The sequence below is a fragment of the Leishmania braziliensis genome, chromosome 2, assembly GCF_000002845.2.
Source record: "Leishmania braziliensis MHOM/BR/75/M2904 complete genome, chromosome 2".
NCBI classification, from domain to species: domain Eukaryota; phylum Euglenozoa; class Kinetoplastea; order Trypanosomatida; family Trypanosomatidae; genus Leishmania; species Leishmania braziliensis.
Window position 1 is genome coordinate 141342 of NC_009295.2, and position 23342 is coordinate 164683.

At 61.6% G+C, this 23342-nt stretch overlaps 4 protein-coding genes across 4 annotated transcripts; all 4 read right to left on the reverse strand.

The window, feature by feature from the left end:
* Positions 1 to 1352: 1352 nt before the first annotated feature.
* On the reverse strand, positions 1353 to 1856 carry LBRM_02_0330 (conserved hypothetical protein; the record flags this gene model as incomplete). Its single annotated transcript, XM_001561496.2, has 1 exon — positions 1353 to 1856. One exon carries the CDS (start codon positions 1854 to 1856, stop codon positions 1353 to 1355), a length of 504 nt encoding a protein of 167 aa, XP_001561546.1.
* A 994-nt stretch (positions 1857 to 2850) lies between these two features.
* Positions 2851 to 4440, reverse strand: LBRM_02_0340 (putative protein kinase; the record flags this gene model as incomplete). Its single annotated transcript, XM_001561497.2, has 1 exon — positions 2851 to 4440. The coding sequence occupies one exon, from the start codon at positions 4438 to 4440 to the stop codon at positions 2851 to 2853; it is 1590 nt and encodes a 529-aa protein (XP_001561547.2).
* A 1999-nt stretch (positions 4441 to 6439) lies between these two features.
* Positions 6440 to 13304, reverse strand: LBRM_02_0350 (putative ABC1 transporter; the record flags this gene model as incomplete). The annotated part of the gene is given in 2 exon segments (XM_001561498.2): positions 6440 to 8602; positions 8607 to 13304. Coding segments are annotated over 2 exon segments (6861 nt in total).
* Positions 13305 to 19959: 6655 nt separating this feature from the next.
* LBRM_02_0360 (conserved hypothetical protein) lies at positions 19960 to 22074 on the reverse strand (the record flags this gene model as incomplete). Its single annotated transcript, XM_001561499.2, has 1 exon — positions 19960 to 22074. The coding sequence occupies one exon, from the start codon at positions 22072 to 22074 to the stop codon at positions 19960 to 19962; it is 2115 nt and encodes a 704-aa protein (XP_001561549.2).
* Positions 22075 to 23342: the final 1268 nt, after the last annotated feature.

Genomic DNA, 23342 nt, shown 5'->3' on the forward strand with positions numbered 1-23342 from the left:
TCTTGGGGGGGGGGGGGTACGGAGAGGGTGAGCTGGGCGCAGAGGGCAAGTAAAAAATGCGGCATTTTTCTGTTTCATTCGGGGGGTACGTGGAGGAATTCCTGTCGTGCTGCCCCCGACTCCCATGGTCAACACTGCGTAGCTGTCGCTATCTCTCTCTCTCTCGCAGACGATGGTGTGCCCACGCACGTAGGTTGGCGTCGAACGCAGCAGCGGCCCAAGTCGCACTCATTCATGGGAGGCGTGGCTGAGCTCATGAGAAACGTAAGAAAAAGCGACGTATCAGGCGACGAAAGATACTCAAATCGAGGCAGAGGCGAAGGGAAAGAAGGGGGTCCCGAGGTGCTTTCACGAAGCCTCCCCCCCCCCTCCCTCTCCCCTATCGGAGCCATAATCCTCATCCTTCCCTCACGCGCGCTGCCCTCCTCCCCTGTTCCTCCTCCTTCTCGCATCTCTGCGACTCCCTCTCTACGCCGCCGTCGTCGCTGCTTCTCAGCTTCTTGCTACCGTGCATGAGCGGACTTCGGCGCATGTATGTGCGTGTGTGTGTGTGTGTGTGTGTGTGTGTGTGAGTGTGTGAGTGTATCCACAGCGCTCAGTTAAGTGTTCTCATCGGGTAGCTTCTGAGCTTGACGGTGTGAGAGCGCGAAATAAGCTACTATGCAGACGGAGAGAGCCAGAGAGAGAGAGAGAGGGGGGGCGAGAGGAGGAAGGAGGAGGGAAAGAGCGTGCGAGGACACGTTCTCAGAAGAACGGGAGGGGCAGCACGTGCGTGCTTGTAATGACCTCACTGAAGAAGAGAGCGGGCGGGGCTTGCAAAGCGAGCAAACAAAAGGCGCACACACCGCATTCAACACGCTTCACGTACGCCTTTTCCCTGCCCTTCATCCCCCTCCCCTCCCTCCCCCCGCGCTGCACGCTGTAGTCCACACTCAGGCTGCGCAGCAGGGGGAGGAGGAAGGGCTACGTCAGTTCCCCTTTTCTCTCCCCTCGTTGCTGACGCCAGTCCGGTCGCCCCCTGCGTTCCTTTCCCCACCACCACCACCACCACCACCCATCCCACGCCTTGCCTACTTACCAACGCATCCTTCACCTCCTATGGAAAGGATTTTGTGGCTAGGCGAGAGGAAGTCGTCCCCTCTTCCCTCTCCCCCTCCCGCGCCCTTGCTCAACGCGTGCTTGCCTTGTCTTTGCTGCTGCATGGGCACGTACCTACGCGTCTGAGTCCTTACCAAGCACACCCCACACCTCACCCGGGAGGGGGGACATCACGTCACCGGACAGTCCCCCCGACGCACCTGCACCAACGCAGCCGGCGCGACCTTCCTCGCCGCCTGGCTCGTTCGGGTTTTTCAGTGGCGCCGGCCCTTCCTTCCCTTGTTTTGCCGCCCCGCATTGCTGCTGCTGGCCTGGGAGACGCAGGCTGGCGCTTGCCCACGCGACGCTGAGCTGCCAGCGCCGGCCTGCCCAGTCGCCCTCGTCGCAGTAGCCGCAGCCACACCACCGGCACCGCGGTCCTTGTGCCCAGGCACCGACGAGACAGGCAACTCAGCGACTGCGCTTGCCGTTGGCTGCTCGCTAGCGCTCGCAGCCACGGTGGGCGGCACAGGACTACCCACCGATGCCCTGGTGCAGTCAGACACGAACTCATTCACAAGGCTTTCCACCAGCCTCAGCTGCCCTTGATGTTCCACCCGCGTCGTCATTGTGACTCGGCCATCGGTAGCCTTGAGCAGAAACACCTTGCGGCTCTGGTAGGGTCGCAGACGTAGCATCAGCCTCATTCGCTTCACCCTGCCTGGCTGCTGATGCATGCTGCGGGTGGCCTGCACAAACTCATTTAGCTCCAGGCGCATGGTGAGTGCCTGGGGTGTGTGTGTGTGTGTGTGTGTCGGTAGGCAGTGCTGCACAGAGCGCAGAGTCGATGAAGAGAGAAAAACGGTTGCAACTGGGTGCGCCGGCGTGTATCAGTGCGCGTGAGCCAGGATGTAAAGAGAGAGAGCGAGAGCGAGAGCGGCAACAATGCAGGAGCAAACCCAACGAGCACGCAGAAGGGTCAGTGCAAAGCAACGTCAGGGTCTCGAGAAGAACACTGCGTGGACAACACGCACGTGGGTGTGCGTAGGCAGAGGTGGTGAAAAGCCGCATTGATGAAGGCACAGGGAGCGAGCAAGAAGAGGAGGAGGAGGGTAGAGTGGGTTAGTGGGGAACGGAAAAATTAAGGTGGCGAGGGTGGGCGTGCACTGCTGCCAGCGAGCATCTCGAAATGGCTGAGGTAGAGGCGCCTTTTCGGGTGAGGGGAAGCGGGGAGAGGCGCGCGCGCGCCTGCGTGGATGACGTGGATGACGTGCGTTGAGGAGGCGTCTTGTCACACCCGCGCGGCTGCCACGGTGAAACTTCCACGCAGTCTAAGATAAGCGGGGCATCCCTTATTCCATTCGATGAAATGAGAAGCGAGACGGAGGTGGGGGTGAGGCAGGCGGGGGGGGGGGGATCAGCTGTCGCCACAGCAGCTGGATGGAGCCTCTCTACATCTACGCGCTGCCACATACACACACTCAGAGCTCAGGCAGAAACCTCGGAAGGCACCCCCACCCCCAACTGCACCAAGTGAAGGCAGGCGCTCTCGCAGCAGCAGCAGCGGGGAAGGGGCAGCGTGGAAAGAAACGCAAAACATGGAAAAGCCCTGCCCACACACACACACACACACACATATGCGTGCCGTTCTGGATGCACCAGCTCGATTGGCGCGACCCCTCCCCTTCTCCCCCTTTCACCTCCAACGCACGACTCCCCTCCTCCTCCTCTTCCTCCGCCTCCTCCTCACACACACGCACACCCGCGGCTCCGTTATAAGGAATGAACGCGGTTCACTATTGGATGCACACCAGCGTGGACGGCGTGCGACACCGCCCGCTCTACTGCATCAGCACCGAACACGCCAGCGTACAGCCCGTCCGCGCTCAACGGCCGTGGCAAGGATGACGGCATTGCACTTGAACAGGACACCCGTGCGGGCGGCTGCGGCTTCTTCGCCGTCAAGACACTCACAGGGACGTACTTGAGACACTCACGCACGTGCTTGTGACGCAGCACACGGCGCAGCGTCGGCCGCGCCGCCGCATCCACCGTCAGCAGCGAGCTCACTAGCTCTCTGAACTGTTGCGAGTAGCAAGACGTGGCCTCGTTATGGAGCTCGTGGAGGGGTGTGCAGCGCCCGCGACACACAAGCGAGCGAAGCTCCGCCGCTGAGGTGGCAGTGAAAGGCAGCTGGCGCGCCATGAGTTGGTAGAAAACAACGCCGAGCGACCACACATCGGCGGCCGCACCGTAGGCCCGCTCCTCGAGCAGCTCCGGCGCCATGTAGTAGGGCGACCCGCACGCCTCCTTCGCCCTATCGCCGACGCGGTCGAGCTGGGTGGAGATGCCGAAGTCGCCGAGGCGGACCGTCATGCCATCCTCGAGCAAGAAGATGTTGTGCGGCTTCACGTCACGGTGCAGGATGCCGTACTCGGTGTGGAGCGACTGGAGCGCCACGGCAACCTGGATAAAAAGCGACGTGACGTGCGGCTCTGTCAGATGGCCAAGCCCGGCCGCCGTGGCTGCGGTCGTGGCGCACAGCGGAGTGGATACGGGCGAGGACAGTGCCTCATCAGAGGCGACACTGCCCCCGCTACAGCCAGCCATCACCGCCGCCAGGTCGCCCCCAGCGCAGTACTCCATCATGATGAACGACACCGGGCAGTTGGGCGGCCGCGCGTCAAACATGGCGTCCACGTACTGCACCAGGTTCGGGTGCCCCAGCACGGTGCGGAGGACCTTCAGCTCGTTCCGCACGGCCAGGATCTCCTCCGATGGGTTCAGCATCGTCTGCATGTTGATGTCCTTCACCACAACGGCGTGGGTTGGGGAAACGCCGCCGGAGAAATCGTCCTTCATTGAGTAGAGGGTGGCGCAGCCGTAGTTGCCCTTGCCAAGGATGCGAACACGATGCAGCCCACCCCAGACGCGTCCACTGTCGCCTGTGAACTGCAGAACAGCAGCGGAGGGCTGGTCCGCGTAAAGCGCCGCTGACGACGTTGCGGGCACTTCGCCAGCGCCTCCAGAGTGGCCCAGCGCTGCAGGCGATGCAAATTGCCTTTGCTGAGGAGCGCCATCCCACATCGGCGAACCCGCGGATGTGAAGCCGCCACTCAAGCTGGGCGACTCACCAGCTGCTGGGTAGCCTAGAAGAAACGCCGGCGTCCCGTCCCTTGCGTCGAGATCTGCGCTCCCTGGCGCCGCCGTTCCATGCGAGGTGCCCGTCCTGCCCGTTCCGGCATCCTCTCGCAGGAAGATAGGGACATCCTCCTCGGCGCTGATGAGGTTCGTCTTCCCGCCCCTCGCTTGTGAGCCGGAGACGTTGTCCCCAAACGCCATCCACTCGAACCGCTCCCCCATGGCGGACGTGAAAGCGGAAGAAATGAAAAAGAGGCGGAGCAGCCAAGACAAGCACTGCTGGCCGACACACGCGCACACGCACACACAGAGAGAGAGGGGCAAGGAAAGCTAGAAACAACGTTGGAGAGCCAAGAGAGAAGGAGAAGAAAGGAGAGGAGGGGAAAGAGGGTGAGGTGGCTTCGATAGTGGTGATAACGGTGATGACGAGCACGCGCCTGCTTCTCTATGCCCCACTCCTCAGTCTTGGTTCGCCCTGTCTCTTCTTCGGGGGGACAGCCAAGAGGATGCTCGCTGGCTAACGTTTGCGTGGCGGCGCTGTCTATGAGCTGTGCCGCAGCTCCATCAGTGGGCCTCTCCGCGCACAGAGGTTGTTACCGAAGCCTTGCTGTACGCGACTACCAGCAGCTAACGCGTCAGGTGGGGGGAAGTGGGTGAAACGAGGGAGGGTGGAGGCAGAGGGAACAAGAGGATGAGATCCGCCTTTACGGAGACAGAGAGAGAGAGCGAGACAGGGCAGCGCTGGTCAATGCACTCTTCTCCTCCCTCCATAACATTATTCCCCATCCCAACCCCCACCCCTCAACTCCACTTCAGGAGTGGCATGCTGGTGGCACGAGCGCCAGCGCTGCGGCAGAAAATAGGATCCCTGCTGCCTTGGCGGACTCTCTCCCCCCACCCCCAATTCGTTTCACTTCAGCACACTCCGAGCGAAGAAAGAACGCCGAAAAACAGCGCGAGATGAAGCGAGTCAGCAGTGCGTCGCACGGCCGCCTCTCCACGCCTGAGGACGACATGCACTGAACGTTGCCGCAAAGCTCTTGAGAACATCACCCCCGAAAGGAGGTGGTGGTGGTGGTGGTGGTGCACGGGCAGGAGACGAAAAACCCTTCACGCACCAGCACGCACTGTCGGCACACGAGACACCAAACGAGTCCGCATCGGCGTTGACAGGGCGCAAATGCACACACGCACACACATCTCAATCGTTCTCAGCAGAGCAAAGGCCGCAGGAGTGGCCAGCAGAGCCCTTCGCCACGCTGGCCACCTTTCACGCGTCCGCCCTACTCACGAGCACGCCGGCAAGTCGACGCACCCAGCCACACTTCACCGGTGCCTCTGCGCGGCACTGGCACCAAACCCTGCGCCGAGCAGGACGAGCCGTTGGTCGCTGAGCAGGTGAGTGCGCCATTGCCATAAAGCACTGCGGCTGCTCCTCACCTGATGTCTGTCTCCGCTGCGCCTTCGGGCCACAGCGGAGAGTGGCAGAACTTCTCGTCTATCGATGAGGAGCCGCTGCCTGCACGTTTCGAGTTCTCGATTACAACCAGGCCAGCCTGCATCCTGCTCGGGATGTCAGCAGGGCGGAAAGAAACACGAAAGAAATAAAGCGATAGATGTTCATCGACTAACGGAGGTACGCAAACACACACACACACACACGCACGCACAGGCGCGACAAGCAGCAGACGGCATCGGAGGCCTGCCGTGCCGCGTGCACATGTCAGTGTTCACTCTGGGGGAGGGAGAGGGGGGGGAAGGAGAGAGAGAGAGAGAGAGAGAGAGAGGGGGGGGGGGGGGAGAAGCACCCGTAGATGCAGTAACTGGGAGGGTAGAAAAGGTAGTGAATAAATGGTGTATGTGGTGGGGTGTATAATGCGCCACAGGAACACGCACAGACGATGACGCTGTGGTATGAGGGGGGGTTAGAAGCGAATAATACGCAGACGTCACGGCAAAGTAAAAGGCCGAGGCGGGACACCCACACCGCTGGCGGATGAGAAAACTCAACAAAAAAAAAAACAAAAGGAGACACGAATGGCAGCAGGAGAGAGTGTACGGCGTACGTTTCGTACAACCGGGCAGAGATCGCAGCCCCCCTCCTCACGGCTGCGCTGGTCGTTGCTGCTGGCTAACCCTTTTCCCCGCCCTTCCTCGCTTTGGCCTCCGGCTCGTCCGCCTTGCAGGCCTTCTTTCGCTTGCGGGCGCAGCGGCTCCTGCTTCAGAGTCGCAAGTCGCTCTCGGCGTCGCGACGTCGCTCGGACAAAGCTGCACAAGCGCTCTCTTCCTCGGCCACCGCGTCGCTGATGTGCAAGAACACCTGCTCTATACTTGTCTGCGACACGGTGTAGTCCGAGATGCAGAGCTCGGTGCGGTGTGCCTGTAACCGCTGGAAGACATTCGCCAGGCTCGTGTTCTTGGGCAACGTAAAGATGAGTCGCTTGCCCCGTACCTCGCTGAGCTTTGAGGAGGGAAACGAGGAAGTGATGAAGGGAATGACCCGCGCTTTGATGGCCTCCAGCGCCGCCGCCTCGGCCACCGACGGTGGCTGAATCCGAACGGTCAGTTCAAAGCCGCTCCCGTACTTCTGCTTGAGGTGCACTTTGTTGCCGATGCAACGCAGTCGCCCATCCACCATGATGGCCACACAGTCGGCGAGGGCCTCGACCTCCTCGAGGTGGTGGGTGCACAAGATAACGGAGCAGCGGTGCTTGATCGCCTCGATCGACGTCCACATCTCACGCCGCGCCACGGGATCCATGCCAGCCGAGGGTTCGTCGAAGACGACAACAGGTGGCCCACCAATAAGCGATAGTGCGACGCTCAGCTTCCGGTGGTTGCCGCCCGACAAGGTCGCCGACGTTGTGTGACGGTACTCATGCAGCCCGGTCAGATTCAGCAGCGCCTGCACCACCTGCTGCTGCTGCTCTCGAATGATGCCTCGAATGCCGGCAAATACCTTCAGGTGCTCCTCCACCGTGAGCAGGTCTAGCGTTGCATTGAACTGGGGACAGTAGCCGATGCACTGGAGCGCGTCGCGTCTCTCCTCCACAATGTTGTACCCACACACGTAGACGTGCCCAGCGGTGGGATAAGCCTCTTGGCACAGGACGGACATGGTGGTCGTCTTTCCAGCGCCATTTGTGCCCAGGAGGCCAAAGACTTCGCCCGGCACGACGCCAAAGGTGAGGTCCTGCACAGCCACCCGGCCACCTTCATATCGCTTGTGCAAGCCGACGACAGCGACAGCGTCGATGAGCGGTGGCTTAGCGCTGAAGCTTTGGAAGCCACCGTAGGGGCCCTCCGCCGTGTTCACCGAGGCCCTCTCACAGAATGCAGGCTCGAAACAATCGCCCATCCTGCACATCCTCTCCTGCTGCATCAGGTCGGCGCGGTATGCCGCCATGCGCCGGCGCACCTCAACCCGCTCGTCCTCGACGTCGCTATCCTCTTCAACACTGTCGTTTTCCCTCCCACCCACGTCGTCTTGTCGCCCGGGCTGGTGAGCGCGTGCGAGGGTGGCGGCGTCGCCGTTTGGGTCGTAGTGTCGCAGCAGCCACTTCAGTCGCCAGCGGGGGTGGTCAATCAGCAGCACGAGAATGAGAAACAGTGGCCCCTCCACCGCCATGTACACGCATGGCCACCCAATCACCTCCATGGAGAAGGCTGTCAAGCTCGGGTCCGATAAGTGGAACTGCGGGAGGGTGGCGAGGTTCACGATGCCTTCGCCAACGGCGTAGGTGGGGAAGATGCGAAACACCCTGCGTATCTTGTGTGACGCCTCCCTCGTAGAGGAGAAGAGTTGAAGCACAAAAACGATGATGACGAGGAGAAAGCCCGAGACGAAGCCGATCGCCATCACGACGCTCTGCGCGCTCGAGTGCGTCGCGAAGCAGAACTGCACGAGGTACGCTGTAGCGATGCTGCAGAATCCGTAGGCTGAAAAAAGGGTAAAAGTCGCGCCGGCGGCGTCGCCACCGACGAATTCATTGCGCTGGAAGGCGGCAAAGATGAGAATGATCAGCAGCATCGTGACGGTGTACACTGTGAGGTCGAAGAGAAAGTTGCTGAGCCAGTAGATGAGGTAACGCAGGCCGCAGATGTCCTGCAGATGGCGTGACCTGCACTCCCGCTCCTTCACCACCCAGGCAACGTAGTTGGAGGGAAGAAAGGTGAAGGGCACCATAATGATGATCCCCGTGAGCAGCAGTCTGATACTGTCCTCAGAGACTGGCGCGGACTTCGACGGCAGCGTGGCAACGTGCGCCGTGATGAACACCGATGGACCACGAACCCCCTTGAAGAGCAGGTTGTAGAAGTTCACCATAGAGATGGGAAACTCATGGTAGGTGGAGTAGTTGGTCAGCAGCACGACAGGGTTGCGGCTAATGGAAGGCAGCATCGCCGTCACAGGGTCGCCGCACGCGATACCGCTGTACTTTCCGATTTGACCGTGCAAGTACCAGTCGTCTTGGAGGAAGTAGTAAAAGTCTGAGATTCACAGCCTTCACGTCGCGGATGCGCTGGTTCGGCGCGATCGACGCCGCTGTAGCGTTGGAGCTGCTGTCGAAGTAGTCCGCACAGCCCGTCGTGTCCCACAGCGTGTCGTATGGGTAGTTGCTCGTGTTCATCGTCAGCTCATCGACGGTGTACGCGCGTGTCAGGCTCAGCAGCATCGCCAGCAGGACGCACACCACGGGGCAGATGACTTGGAAGCAGAGCATCCGCCGATCTCGCCTCATTATGTGAAACCGCTTGCGCATCATCGCCTCCGCCTGCAGGAGACTGATGGTCGCTATAGAGAAGGCGATCTCGCAGCTCCAGATAACGTCGGCAGAGGCGTCGCGCTTTACGGCTGTCATCGTCGACGGCGCTGTCCCCGACTCCGTCGCTGCGACGGGGGAGGTGACAGCGGCAGCCGGGACACGCAGCACAGAATACCTCCCATCCTCCGCATTCACCGCCCTCGCATACGTTGGTGTCGCCTGGGCGGCCTCACCGCTGCAGTGCACGTCTCCCTGCGACACAGGGCTGCTAGCTTTGGAGACGAGAGACTTCGCCGGCCTCGAGAACCGAGACGCAGACCCGGCAGGTGTGCAGTTCCCCGAGGTGCCAGCATCCTCGCCGTTGTTGCTCCCCACATAGCCCGTCGCCGTTGGGCTCGGGTAACGCTGATTTTCTTCCGATGTCGTGGCTGAGCACCCGGACTGGCACTGCATCGGGACGACAGCTCTGTCCAGCGCCGAGCATTGCGTCCACTCCTCCGTGACCCCGCTGACGCTGTCGCGTGAGTAGGGGGAGTTGACATTGTCCAAGACGGACCACTCCCTGTTATCGCTGTCCACGCCATCATCACCCTTGTCAGACTCGTCAGGGGCAAAGCGACCGCTCGCGCCCCTGCCGCCACTGCCGCCGCAGCACCAGCAGCAGCACAAGCGATCCCAGAGACCCGACAGCCAGCCTTGATTGGCCGCCATAGCAACTGCGCTGCCGCTCGCTCGACACGCCTCCATCTTCACCCTTGCGCGCCTCCCCTTGTCCTCCTCAGCGGCGTCGCGGGCGATCGTTAGGAAAATCTCCTCCAGCGTTGTGGGGGAGATGGCGTATCCACGAATGCCGATCAGCGGCCCAACGGTGTCGAGCGCGCTCAGCAACCCAGGGAAAAGATCCACCTGCTGCGCAGGAAGGCGGTAATTAACCTCGCCCCCGCTGGTTGACAGGCGCTCTGCCTGCGGCACGTACCCCTGCAGGAAGGCATCGAGCTCACGGACACGTAGCAGTGCGTCGACGGAGATGAAGATATTGTATCCGAGACCGAGCCGCGACTTCAAGAAGAGCGAACTGCCGGAGCACTTGAGCTGACCACGGCTCATGATGGCGACCCGATCACCGAGCAAGTCCGCCTCGTCCATAAAGTGCGTGATCAGCAGTACGCTCCGGCTTCGCGACATGCGCAGCAGGAGTTCCCACGTATGCCGTCGTGCCACCACGTCCATGCCGGCCGTCGGCTCGTCGAGAAAGACTAGGCTGCTGCCGCCAACAAATGCGATGGCGACAGACAACTTCCGCCTCATCCCACCCGAGAGAGCGCTTGACAGGTCGTTCTGCCTCGTCAAGAGATCCACCTCCGTAAGGGTGTCCACCACGGCCTTCTCCAGGGCCGCCCCGCGCAGCCCCTTCAGCCGCGCAAAGAACTCGAGGTGCTCCCGACACGTCAGCTCCGGCCAGAGAATGTTATGCTGCGGACAGAGCCCGATCTCGTGGCGGGCGCGCGCCAGATCAAAGCGGACGGAGTGGTCGCCGATGTAGCAATCCCCGCCATCCGGGTAGAGCATGCCTGTCATCATGTTCATCACCGTCGACTTGCCAGCACCGTTGTGCCCCAGCAGCACAGAGACGCCAACGTTCGGCAGTTGCCAGCAAAAGTTCCGCACCGCGACGAAGCGGCGGCCGCCGCGCTGAAAGTATTTGCGGAGGCCGACAATGCGCACCGACAGCTGCTCCGGTGCGAAGGCCTCCATCTCGTACACGCCATCCGGATCACAGCCATCCTCGCCGCCGCCATGCACGTCCTTGTCGCGGTCATTGTCTGTAGCGCCGTGCCCACGGCAACGCCAGCCGCAGCTGCCGCCATATGCCTCCTCGGCACTCTCATAACTTCTCCTCATCGGCGTCGGTGGCGGTGGCGCGGCTTGCTGCTCGCTGCTGCCGGCAGCAGACGCGGCTTGGCGCTGTCGCTGTGCCGCCTGCCACGCCGCTTCCCAACGCTTGCGACGGCAGTGCTGAATCGGGTCTAGAATGAAGTAGAGCGGGTGCTTTGACACACCCACCGCCTTGGGCAGCACGGCATCGAGGTAAAACATCATCATCAAGTACACAGCGAAGTCCAGAATGAGGAAGCCGAAGAGCGTGGCGGTGTTGGGGTTGTCGGCGCCGCCAAGGAAGATCGACGCAGCTAAGCCATCGCCGTTCTCTCGAGCGAGCGTGTCCTGCAGGATGAGGGCGAAGCAGGCGGGCGAGAGGATGCTGAAGCCAAGGTAGGTGGCTGGCCCGGCCGAGCGCATGGCAAAGGGTAACAGCGACATGGCGAAGTAGATGAGCGGGGTCACGAGGGCGGCCACCCGTGACGCGTCGAAGAAGGCAGCCAACAGCCCGGACAGTGGCACGCACGTGAGGGAGAACAGGAAGACGACAAGAAACACACAGAAGGCGTCGCTCTTCACCAGCAACGTCGTGCACAGGAGCAGCGTCATGAGGAAGGAGATGGTGAACATGAGGGCGGCGCTGTGTAGGAACCAGCTGCACCAGAGGTGCTCCAGCGGGAGGCCCATGATCAGCGTCGCCTCCCGCACGCGCCGCTCCTTCTCCAGCACGAGCCGCCGCGTCAACTGCGAGACTGGGTAGAGAAACGCCAGCACAATCACGAAGCCCACGATGGTGTTCGCATAAGCCAGCAACTGACTCGTCTTGAAGGGCACCCACGGCATACCGCCCAGGTAGATGGTGAGGTTCGCCTTCGCGCGAAGGGTCGCGCTTGTTTCCTGGATGCTAGAGGCACACTGCGACACCAAGGTCAACGGGGGACTCCACGGCTCGGCGGCACTGGCAAAGGACTGGACACCGTCACCCACGGATTCCGGCGCCGCCGGCACAGCGTCGGGCAGTTCGCGCATGGCCAGCACCCCGTCGGCCGCATCTGCGGCTGCTGCCTGTGGCTGCGTCGCCTGACTCCCCTGCAGGGCCTGGATGCCGTCCACTTCAGCTCGTGTCGCGCCGGCCGCATACGGTGATGTGAGGTAGTACTTCACCAACACGTCCATCAAAGACGTGTAGCCGCTCGTGTAGTACACGTCGGATCGGTCATCGCTCGCGCCGCCAGGGTACGCCTTGTCGATCATCACAGCCAGCGGCGGCAGCGCTGTCGCGTCCAGTTCAATAGACACGTCGAAGCCGTTCTCGTCCAGCTGGCGGACGTTCACGAGGGCCCACGTGGGGCCACGCTCGCCGCTCTTGATCACACGGTGCGCCGCCTCAACGGTGTCGAAGGTATCGTTGTACACATACTGGAGAAGCTTGGAGTCCCTGAAGAGGTACGCGAGTATGTCTCGTGGCACATTGCGGCATGGGGCAAAGTAAAGCTTGCCAGACGACAGGATAGCACTCTGCTGCGTGTTGGAGGCGAGCCCCGCACCGACCAGCAGGCTCATCGCCGCTGAATCCACCAAGGGCAACTTCTTCGCCAGCCACTGGTAAGCGATGATGTCGTCTAACGGCATCACCTGTGCGAGGCCGTTGCGCATACCGCTGACAAAGGCCCCAAGTGCGCTGCCTCTCTGTGCGTAGCACAGCCCTTTCACTGGCAGCTCCTCCTCGCCGACCGTGTCGCACGTCACTGAACTAGGCGTGCTAGTATCTAGGTTGCTGCAGGAGACCAGGCCGTCAATGTAGTTCGGCTTCCCGAACCACGTCTCGTTGTAGCACAGTACTGAGAGGTACCTGCCAGAGCTGAAGCTGTACCCGCTGTCACCGATATTAGTGGGCGAGCTAGAGTTCGGCGAGGAGGTGGCGCCAAAGGCGGCCCACAGCACCACCACACACGCAGCGCACACGAGCGGGATCACAATCTCCAGTACCACGCTGAACCAGCGGCGGCGGCGTTCGAGCGTATCTCGCCAAATAATCGCCCCGAACTGGTCGAGCCACGTCGGAGAGCCCTGATAACGCTGTCTGGCGTCCCCCGCCACCAGGCTTCTAAGGCCTGCTGCGCCGTCGTCCACAGTGGCTCCTCTATTGATCTCCGGGATCGGAGACGCTGCCTCGGCATCCCGACAGCCCAGCGTGCCGCCGTAGTACGCGCTGGTGCGGTCGTCTATGCCGCTCTCTGTAGCGCCACTGCTGCGGCGGCGGCGGCTCGTAGTGGTATCGCTGTCACTCCCACCTCCCTCTACGTCTGTGTAGGCAGCCCCCACGGTAAGACTGCCGCTCGCCCTGCTGTTGCCGCGCGTCGTGTAACTGCCGGGGCCGTAGCCTCTATTCTCCAGCCGCGCCGAGTGTCCGTTGCGAGGGGGAAGAGGTGTACCAAGCATACGGTGGGGGGAGCTGGGTGAACCCGCACCGAGGCTGCACACTCCCACAGTAAGCGGTATCTGTGGCCGCTGTTGTTGCGGACGCTTCTCCGTGCACGCTGCAGAGGGTAGTTCCTCATCTGAGAGAAGAACGGCCACGGCTGACGACGGTGGCGAGAAGGTCTGGTCCCCAGCCAAGCTTCTAGGCAAGGCACCGTGAGTGGTCGTAGCGGTTGCCACCCCAGCCGCCACTCCCCCGCTCTCACCACGACCTGTCTGCTGCTGAGGTGGGTCGACTGGCATCGGCTGGGTCACGAATGGGAAACCGCGGGGCCCCTCCTCGGACAATACTCGATCGGTGCCTCTCGTCGGCCGTGGAAAAGAGCAGCGGCCCCTACTCACAGAGGAAGCGCCAGCAAAAGCTGGCGAGGCCGTCGATACAGGCGAGCAAGGCCTCCTCGCCGTGTCGAGGGGGCCAATCTCTATCCGGCGGTACTGCAGCTCGCACTTACTCTGCGGTGACGCCTCGCGCCTGTGGCTGAGCGTCTGCTGCTGACTCAGCGGCGGCGCTGGGCGTTGACGGCCCGGGTTCTGGGCGTGGTGACCAAAGGTGGAAGGATATCCTGGCGGCGGCTGGCGAGCACTGCTGACACTCGCGGTGGCGGTGATGCCAGCAGTAGCAGACGGCCTATTCGCGCGTGGTGTCATAGCGATGGCACCACGCGCGAGCCAGGCGCCGTAGTAGCCAGCGCCTGGCTCGGTACACCGCACCGCCGGCGGTGAAACAGAAGTGGCCTGTGGGGTGCGCTGAGGCACGGCGGGAGATGCGATGGACGGGCGTTGGCGGGGCGGCTCCGGGGAGCCCTCCATCGAAGAACGCGTTGAAGCCTCCCCGCCGCTCTGGCCGGCGTCGCGCGAAGGACGCATGACGGGCGAGTAGGGGGGAGGGGGGGAAGAAGGGTGGGGGGGAGAAGGGAGGTGTATAGCATTCAAGAGCAGAGAACAACGAGAGCAGAAAAGAGAAAAGCTGGAGGGAGGAGGGGAGGGAGGGGAGAGAGGGGGGGGGGCAGCCCTGCATACGTGCAGCAGTGAAGAGGGGAAAGCAGAGAGAGAGAGAGGGGGGAAGGGGGGATGAGAGTCGCGGCCTTTTACCCTCACTTCTCCTTTTTCAGCCTTGAGGACGACGCACACACAACGCAGAGAAAAAACCTCCTCAGTCGGCGGTGTCTCTGCGGAAGTGGAAGGGGAGGGGGAGGGGGAGGGGAAAGTGGAGAGAGGGCAGACACGCATGCGCAGACATATCCCCCCATCACTCCTCCTGCTGAGGAAGGGGAGAGAAGAGACTGCTGGAGGAGGGAGGTCTCTCACACCCCGGCCACCCGGGTGCACCTGTACACGCACATCGATCTCTGGGAAGCATCTCTGGGCGCCTGACGATTTGTTTCGGACTTTGGGTTTCATACTTCGATCCACGAAGTAGTAATCAGAGGCCCCGTCCTCAACGTGCCCCATCACAAGTGTTACCCACTCCGCACGTCCGCGTGTGTCAGTGCCTGCCCACGAGACGCTGCGCCTGCGGGGCTGTCTGCTGAGCGCACGTACACCACCGTAGCTTGAAGGCAGAGGTACCGTAGAAGACGCAGCACCGAAGCCACCTCACCCTGGAAGGCATCTGACTCGGGGCTGCGTTCCTGGATCGTGGCCACCATAGTCCTTTGGTCGACGCGGATGGCCACGTGCCCGACGGTGCGCAGTACAGTGCGCCTCTCGGTCGATGCACTGGGAAGGGGCCGGTGGGGTCCCCGGCCCCCGGGCGCAGCGAGCGCCCCTGTGCAGCGAAGCATGACACCCCATCCGAGCAGCGACGTGCTGGTTACAAGGGCCGCTCCTTGCAACACATACCGCGAGGATACAACCGCACGGCTCCCCAAAAGCCCCCCCCTCCGCCCAGCCGACCAGCCCACGCGTCGTCGGTGTCCACAGACGGGCCGGGCTTGTGTCCGGCAGAAAGCCACGGTGGAGCTGCGACAAGCAGCGGCGTACCTACTTGGCCGACCAATGGCGCCCATGCGCTGCACTGCACATCCCAGCCGACGCCGGGGAGAAGGTTCGACCCACAGTGCGCCCCACGTCTGCCACAGCCATCGTATCCCATCGGGGTGGGGGTGGACCGCGAGAGGCGCCGCAGAAGCTCCCGGCACACTTGCATGGTCTGCTGGTCGTGGTTGAAGCTGACGCTCATGAAGGTGTACTGCGTCCGGGTGGCCAGCTGCTCGCCCAGAGTGGTACCGAGCCTCATGGGTGTCCCGCTACGTTTGCGCAAACCAGGCGTCCGCACACGCCCCTCCCCTCCCCCCCCGGGCCGGATCCACGGGCGCTGTCGCTCCAAACCGTCACCTCCCGCGTCCCCTGGGGCACGGTGTTCCGGCGAAGTCACTGCCGGGTTGCCGGTGAGAGCACGCGTGGCTGTACGCTGAGTTTCCGAGCACATGCGGCAGCCCATTGGCAATCGGGTCAGTCAGACGATGGTGCCCGCCTCGCGGCCCTGCACCGAAAAGGGCGCCGCCATTCCGGCGGTAAGGGTGGCTAAAAAATGCGATGCCTTTGGAGGTCCATCAGGGCTGCCACGACCGAAAACACGGCAGCCAAGCGTTGCGCTGCATGTGGTGAGCCGCACCATCGCCTCGCACTCGTCCAAGCCGTTCTCGGCCTCCGCCCATGTGATGGAACGCCGGCGCGGTCCACCTCCCTTCTCCCTCGCCAGCATCAATGGTACAAGCCAGCCCGCTGCGAGGTGCGAGGCCACAGCCTCCAGAATCCCTGCACTGATGGGGTGGTCGTGTATCGGCGCTCTAGAAGGTCCTCCTTGACTCGTTCAGCAGCTGGGGCGATGGTTTGCCCACCGCCACCGAGATGGCGCTGAAGCGCGCTCGTGTCTCTGTTCACACACCGCAGGGGGCTACGCTCACCCTCTGAAAGGCCAAGACAAGCGCCTGCTCGTTGCAGCATGTTGTTGGCAAGGTGGTTCGGGAAGGACCCCGCCCCGTGTGGATCCAGTAAGAAGCGGGTGATGACGGCTGGGCCATCGACTGCGCCATCGCAGCAGTCCCACTCAACAGCGCCGTAGACACACACACCCCCCTCCACAGATGCCTGCGTGGCCGGCGTGCTTCGCCAGATGTGTGTGATTGGGGGGGAGGGCTACCTTGCTCACTTGGTGAGAGGGGCTCGTGTTCGCGTCCTTGCTGGTCCCGTCGAGTGGGTCGCATCGGCATTGGGAGCGACCCTTGTGTTTACTTCTCCGTCGCTGTGCCCGCGCCCTCAGGCTTTGCGCGGGAGGAGTGTCGGAGCCCCCGCAGTCCGCGTTTGCGGGGTGGTTGGGATGATCACAACTTCGATCCAGTGGGGCGAAGCCGCGCTAGCACTGACAGACGCTGATGCTGTGGAGCGGGGGGGGGCGGTCTTGGTGTTGCGCTGCACATCACGCACGTGCCGAACTGTCATGACAGTTAAGGGGGAGGGGTGGCGGCGCTGTCAGTTTGGGGCCTGTGGCGCGCGTCGTCGCACTGTTGCCGCCGTTGGCCACGGCTCTGTCAGATCTTCGGTGTGCATCGCCGCGCTTACTTCTTCGGCTGCTGTGACGCCTTTGCCAAGCGCTGCGGTCGGTGGGGGCCTTTCGTGGCGTGGCTGGCGCCACGATGCGTTTCAGGCGATCGGCCATGCACCGCCGTCACCAAACAGCTTCAGCTACGCACCTCGGGCCAGTCCAGGCGTTGGCGGGCTCACGCCGTGCCGCGCAGATAGGCGTGTGCGGGAATGCCTCTCCCGCGCCAGAGCACAGAAGCGCCGCACATTCCACCCACACACCAACCCCTCCTCTCGTCTGCGCACACCGCGCCAACAAGCTCGACATCCGCCACGTGCCTCGCAGCTACTTTGGCAGCCTCTGCACCTCATCGGTGGGTTTCAAAGCCACCGCGCTCGACATACGGCGCCAAGGCTGGAGAAAACTCCAGCTCTGCGAAGCCTCCGATTGAAGCTGCCGTCTTCAAAGAAACCGTCGTCGGTGAGGTCTCTGCGGAGTTTGCCGGCCTGCACCACCTGCTCCTCCGGGCACTGGCTGGGGCCGTCGTCTTCTCTGGTGGCAGGAGGCGTCCGACGACGCACGTCCCGATGTCGGTGTCGTGCGCCGCCTAAAGAAGAAACCGCCGGCGGTGGAGCTCTGGAAGGGAGGCACCGCGCCTGTCGCGCGCTCCTTCTCGGGAGGAACACCCGCAACTTGGGATACTGGGCTGTCGGTATATACAGCGTTTTGGGGGGGGGGGAGAGAAGAAGGCGAGGGGTTTCAGCAACGTGTGCGGGGGGTTCAAGCTCAGGTCTGGCGAATTCCGTTGAAGTCACCACGGGGCACCGCTTGTGGACGCTGTGCCGCCGCTGTCAAGCCTCAAAAATCAGCGCTGGAAGGTCCGCAGTGGCCTGATGGTTCTCAGCCCTGCCGCAGTCCATCCCCTTTCTCAACACCACCATTACCGACTCGCGGCGGCCCCATCACAGGACCGCCGGTACGGGAAGAGGGCTGCTCCTCTCCGCTAACCCCAGCAGCCGAAGCACCTCGAGCTGGAGAGCTAGCGCTCGTACCCTCTCCTGCAGCGCTGACACCATTCCTCCTGCATTGGTGTTTGAGGCTTTGCATCCCTCGCTTCGTTGCTGCGAGCGCATCTTACTGCTCTCCGGTGGCCGCTTGTGACGCTCGCACGTGATTTGGCTGTCAGATCGTGGCTCTCCAGCTCTACTGCGTGACGCTCCTCTTTCCGGATCGGCACGAGTCGGTGGAGAGCGACCCCGTTCCACGCACACCGTTCCTCATAGTTGCTACACAGGTGGTTGCACAGCGCTCTCCACGCCGGCAAATCAGTCTTCGTAGCTACCAGCTCGGGGGCCAAACAAGCCTCCTTGACTGAAGTACCCCTCTCTCCGCGTCGTCAGTCTTGCCCTCCTCCTCCCTACCTCCGCAGGCGGTCGTGTAAAGAGCGTAGCTCGCTCACCTCATACTTGAGGCGGCCTTGCTCGGGCTTGCAAAATCTAGTCATGCGGTTCGTATTGGCCAGTCGATTGCTCCGTCATCGCTCAGCGTGGAGATGCAGCGGCGCGCCGTGCTCGCACTTCCATGACAATATTCTGCTAACTCGCTGCCCCCCTGCCCATCCAGTGCAGGCTCAGTCTGGCCTGCCGTCCCCCTCCCCCCTCCCCTTCGACACCGTCCACGTATTAGAACGCAAAGGCCTCGCTGCTATAGGGAAAACAGCAGGCGCTGGTTAACCTCCTCATGGCCAGTGCGCTGGGGAGTCCAGCTGTGCGTGGTCAACGCTGGTCCCAGTGATTGGTCGTCCGCTGCGTGCGTGTGGAGTGGAAATGCATCTCGCACGAAGCTCCCGGCAGTGCCTCCTCTGTCACCTACCCTTGATTGCTCATCGGCACACTCCGCTCGAACTCCGACGAGCGGCTGCTGAACTCGCCCGGTTCTCTCCCCTCTCCCTGTCTGATCACCATGAAGAGCTGATGCGCTCATCTACATGGCAGCGTAATACTGTGGGGCACAGCGCTCGTCTCAGAGTCGTGCGTGTGATGGTCACCGTGTGGAAGTCCTCGCCACATTTGGCGTGCTGCAGTGTGAAGCACGGTGCTGCTTCTCACCCCGCCGCTCATCGAACGTGTGCTGGGCCAGTGGCAGGTGGTAAGGGGGCAAGCGTAGTCAACATGGGGCTAGTGGGCAAGTTATAGTGGTATGATGGGCGGAGAGTGGGTGTGCATTGTAGAAAGCGTAGGGAGAAGAACAGCGAGGAAACAAACAGAGAGCCCTGTGGCTCTCGGAGAAAGGGAGAGAGAGAGAGAGAGAGAGAGCGGAGACCGTAATACCCCCAGCAGAGCAATCCTCTTCCTCAGCATAGGCAACACCCCCCTGTGAAAGTGGCGCTTCTTCTCTGGTTGCTGCGCGTTCCCCATCCGACAGCCGTCAATGACGCTCAGATCACACACAGAGAGAGAGAGAGAGACATTTTTGATTTTCCTCAGCTTCATAGCCCGCCAGACAACCACACCGCCACTAATACAAAACAAGGAGTGTGTGTGCGTGTGTGTGAGAGCGAGAGAGAGCGCGCGAGCGAGTCGGGGAGAAGGGAGGAGGGTGCGCCAGCGACGCACGCATGACAAGCTCACGGTCATCCCGCGGGGTGTCGGTATCCTACTCGCGCGGAAACGAAAATTGGTGAGGTGGGGGCCCTCAGCATGCCACCCGAATGCCCACGCCACTCTTGTACATCAGCCGAAGTAAAACCAACCAACCAACCAAACAGAGAAATTAAAATGAAAAGCAGCAACGACACGCTCAACGCGTTGGCTATATGTACATGTGCCAGTCTCTGAGTAAGAGGGATGTGGAGGGAAGAGATGGAGAGGAGGGAAAGGAGGGGAGGAGATGGAGAGGGGGGAGAATAGGGAGAGGGGTGAATGCTGAGGTAGTCAACAGAGCAGAAAACTCCGAAGGCGAAACAGAAGTGAAGGAACAAGGGAGCCAGACAAAGGGAAAGGCGCAAAATGAGGGAGGTGAGGGGGGGGTAAGAGAACTTGCAATACCATAAGCGGCCACACATCTCCACAATGCCACTTGCGCGCGCGCTCAAGCAAACCGCTCCATGTGCTCGAACAGGCTGCGGCGGCACTGCTTCACCAACAACTCAAACACAACGCACGACCCCGTCGTCGCGTACGCTTTGTAGGTGCGCACGGCGTCGTCGAAGGCCGCCAGAGAGCAAGCCCGATTTGCCGTCAGTATCGCGCGCACGAGCGCGTTCTCCTTCCCGCGCTGGAAGGTGCGGTCCTCGTCCTGCAGCGCAAGGAATAACTTTTCGGCGTCGTAGAGACTGTCAAAGTACACCGCATCGACGGAAGAGGCCGCGAAGGTTTCCGTCGTCGCCGTCTCTGTAGATTGCCGTGCCTCTGTAGCGACCGCCGGATCAGAGGCGCTGTTTGCCGAGACACCCCCCTCCACAGTCGCCGCCCCTCGCGCCAGAACGCACAGTGTAGCGTAGAGCAGATACTTTGTTTTGGGCAACGTAAGCGGCACACTTGCTGCGCAGGCGAGCGCCGCCTCACGCACCTCCTCGTACCGGCCAAGGCGCGTGAGGAGAATCACCAGGCGCCAGCGGCAGGCATCGGTAAGACTGCGCTGCACCGTCGTGCTAACTCGATACTGCGGGGGACCATGTGCTGGGAAGCCAACGGAGTTGCACCCCCTCCCATCCACGGATGATGTAAGAGAAACGACATCGCTGGAGGGCTCCAGCGCCGTGGACTTGGGCAACACGAGCTGATGCTGCTGCTTCGACCCCAGCAGCGTGGCCTCGACTCCCTCCGGCGCCGCTGCGTTGGCCACATCCCCGTTGGTCGTGCAAATGTCAAGGGAGTGGGGGTGCTGCCGTGGGGTGCCGTCGAGCCGCCGCTTCTGGCGCTCCCAATGCCGCGCCCTCTCAGAGGCGGCCACTTGAGTCTCGGCGTACATGTCCAACGCGGCGCGGTACTGCACGACGGCTGCCTCTTTCTCGTCCAGGACGTTCTCCAGAATCTCAGCAGCATCGCGGTAGCAGCGAGCGGCCTGGTAGCGCAGGTCCTCCCGCACATAGCACGGCGCGAGCCGCAGCAGCGCGTCCACAGCGATACGCGGATGCGACTGCTTCAGCTGCTCCACTGACATTGCCAACGTCGCCAGCGCCTCGTCGTCGCTGTGAAAGGCACGGTTGATGAAGGTGGCGTGCAGCAGGCAGCGGGCTGCAATGGCGGGCTCGCCGACGGCAGCGAAGAGGCCGCCGGCTGCGAAAAAGAGGTCGCGCGTCCCCATCCAATCCTCACGCAAGGCAAGGCCGTCCTTCAGCAGCTGCGCCTCAGCAGCCGTGTAGGCACGATGGGCATCGGCCAGGAGGCACTGCATCTCAGCACCAGTCGGTGAGGCGACCTCGTTCATGGGAACAAGCGCCATCGCGTTGGCCGAGGAGGACACTGCCATTACCACGCCAGAGACATCGGTGGGGCTCGTCACGCTCTTCGACACACTGGCCTGCCGCGTATCGTGACACTGCTGCTGGAGAGCTTCGTCAGAGGCCGAGGACCCGAACGGACATGACCAGCTGCCGCGCCCATGTGCTTTCATCATGGCGTTTGCCGAGGCAGCAGTGGTGGCGATGAACGGTGCAGTGGCGTCGCCGGGCGCAGGCGCCGATGCGCTGGGTGCCACAACACCACCGCACCGTGCGGCCGTGACGATGGCCTCGCACACGCCGTTGGTGTTTTGCGGTGCGGCGTCGGCGTTGCCAGCGGGGGCAGACTCGTTCTTAGGGCCGCACAACAGCCGCTGCTGCTGCTGCTGCATGGCGTCGTAGGAGTTGTGGTCCATCTCTGAAGCCCCCTTCGGTACGGCCATGGCGGCACAGGCGGCGAACGACTCGCCGACCGCGCCGTCGCAGCGCTTATTGAAGCAGCCGTTGCTGAATTGCGGTGCAGAGATGGGCCACTCCGACCCATCTGCTTCGGGGCACATGAGCGTCACCGACGACCGAGTCCCCATCCGGCAAGATGGCACGCCGGTCGGCATCGCGGCACCTCGAGCGGAGGCGGCGGCGGCGCCCCACCCCTGCTGGCGACCGATGGCCAGCACGCTTTGTAGGGGCTGCTGCGGCGGCTGCGGTGGTGGTGGCGGCGCCAATTGAGGCGCTGATGACGGCACGGAAGAGAAGGGCATCTGCGTGAACGAGGAGTGCTGGTGGGGGGGGGGCAGCGAGTAGATGTGGGGCTCTTATACAGTCGAGAGAGAGAGAGAGACGGAAAATGAGAGTGAAGCGTGGCTGAGAGGCGGACCGTGGGTGCTTCCTGCTGCTGCGGTTGTGTTCTTGCTTTAAGCGGAGCTCCGCGAGGCACGTAAGCGGAGGGAGGGGGGGAGAAGAGGGCCGACGTAAAAATGTGCCGCGGGCGTGATGGTGTTGGGGTTTACCGTCTCGCACGAATTTGAAGAGAAAGCGAAAGGCAAGAGAGCGAAACGAAAAATGAGGAGGGGGGAAAGGGCTGCAGAGGAGGGGGACGCGCAGGTAGCGTGCGAAGATTGTTCTGTACTCGTTGCGCACGTACGCCCCCCTCCTCTCCCCTCCTCTCCCTCTCTACTTCATCAAGTACGTCAACCCACACACAGGCGGAGGGAGCGGCGGGGGAGGGGGGGTGTTTGACAGTGGTTTTTAATCATTAGTGGCGGGGGGGAAGGAAGTTATGAGTTTTTTTTTCTCCCCCTCACTGTTGAAAGTCAGTACCTTCCTCTAGAACCCTACCGTCGCCTTCGAAGCACCCTTGTGTGCACCTCCACTCACGCCTTTTACCCTTCCTCCTGCTTCCAAAAATACTGACTTCCTTTCCGATCACACCATGCTGCCCTTTCTTACGCTGATACTGTCTGGAGGTGTGCAGGTAATTATCTTTTTACTTCTTGTACCGCTTCTTTGCTCCCCTGTACTCACTTACCTTACTATTTCTCATATTCTGCCTCCCCTATTCCTTTTTCTCTCTCGTCCGCCATATATTGACAATAAACTTTCTTTTCTCCTCCTCGTTGCGCTCCTGTTCCTCTTTATGTTATGCTTCAATAAGACTATCTACCTTGTCTGCCCTGACCATACGATTCATTCATCTCAGATTTTCCATCAATAACTTATCTAAAATACCATCTTCCTCATCAATTATCCTATTACCTTTATTATATTCTCAATCAAGTGTTTTGTCTAGTACTAGCTTTTTATATTATTTACTCTCTGTCACTCCTCATTGAATCCCTCTCATTAGAATCTAAGCTCCGTTGCCAGCGATCGAATCTTGGATCCCTACCCCCTTCCAATCCATAAGTTTACATCAGTCTTAATTACTCGTTCCGACTTTACTCTTTGCTTGTATCACATCTCTACCTACATACTCAATCATATCATCTTTCAGCCCACGGCCTTTTTACACTCTTTACAACACCTCTCT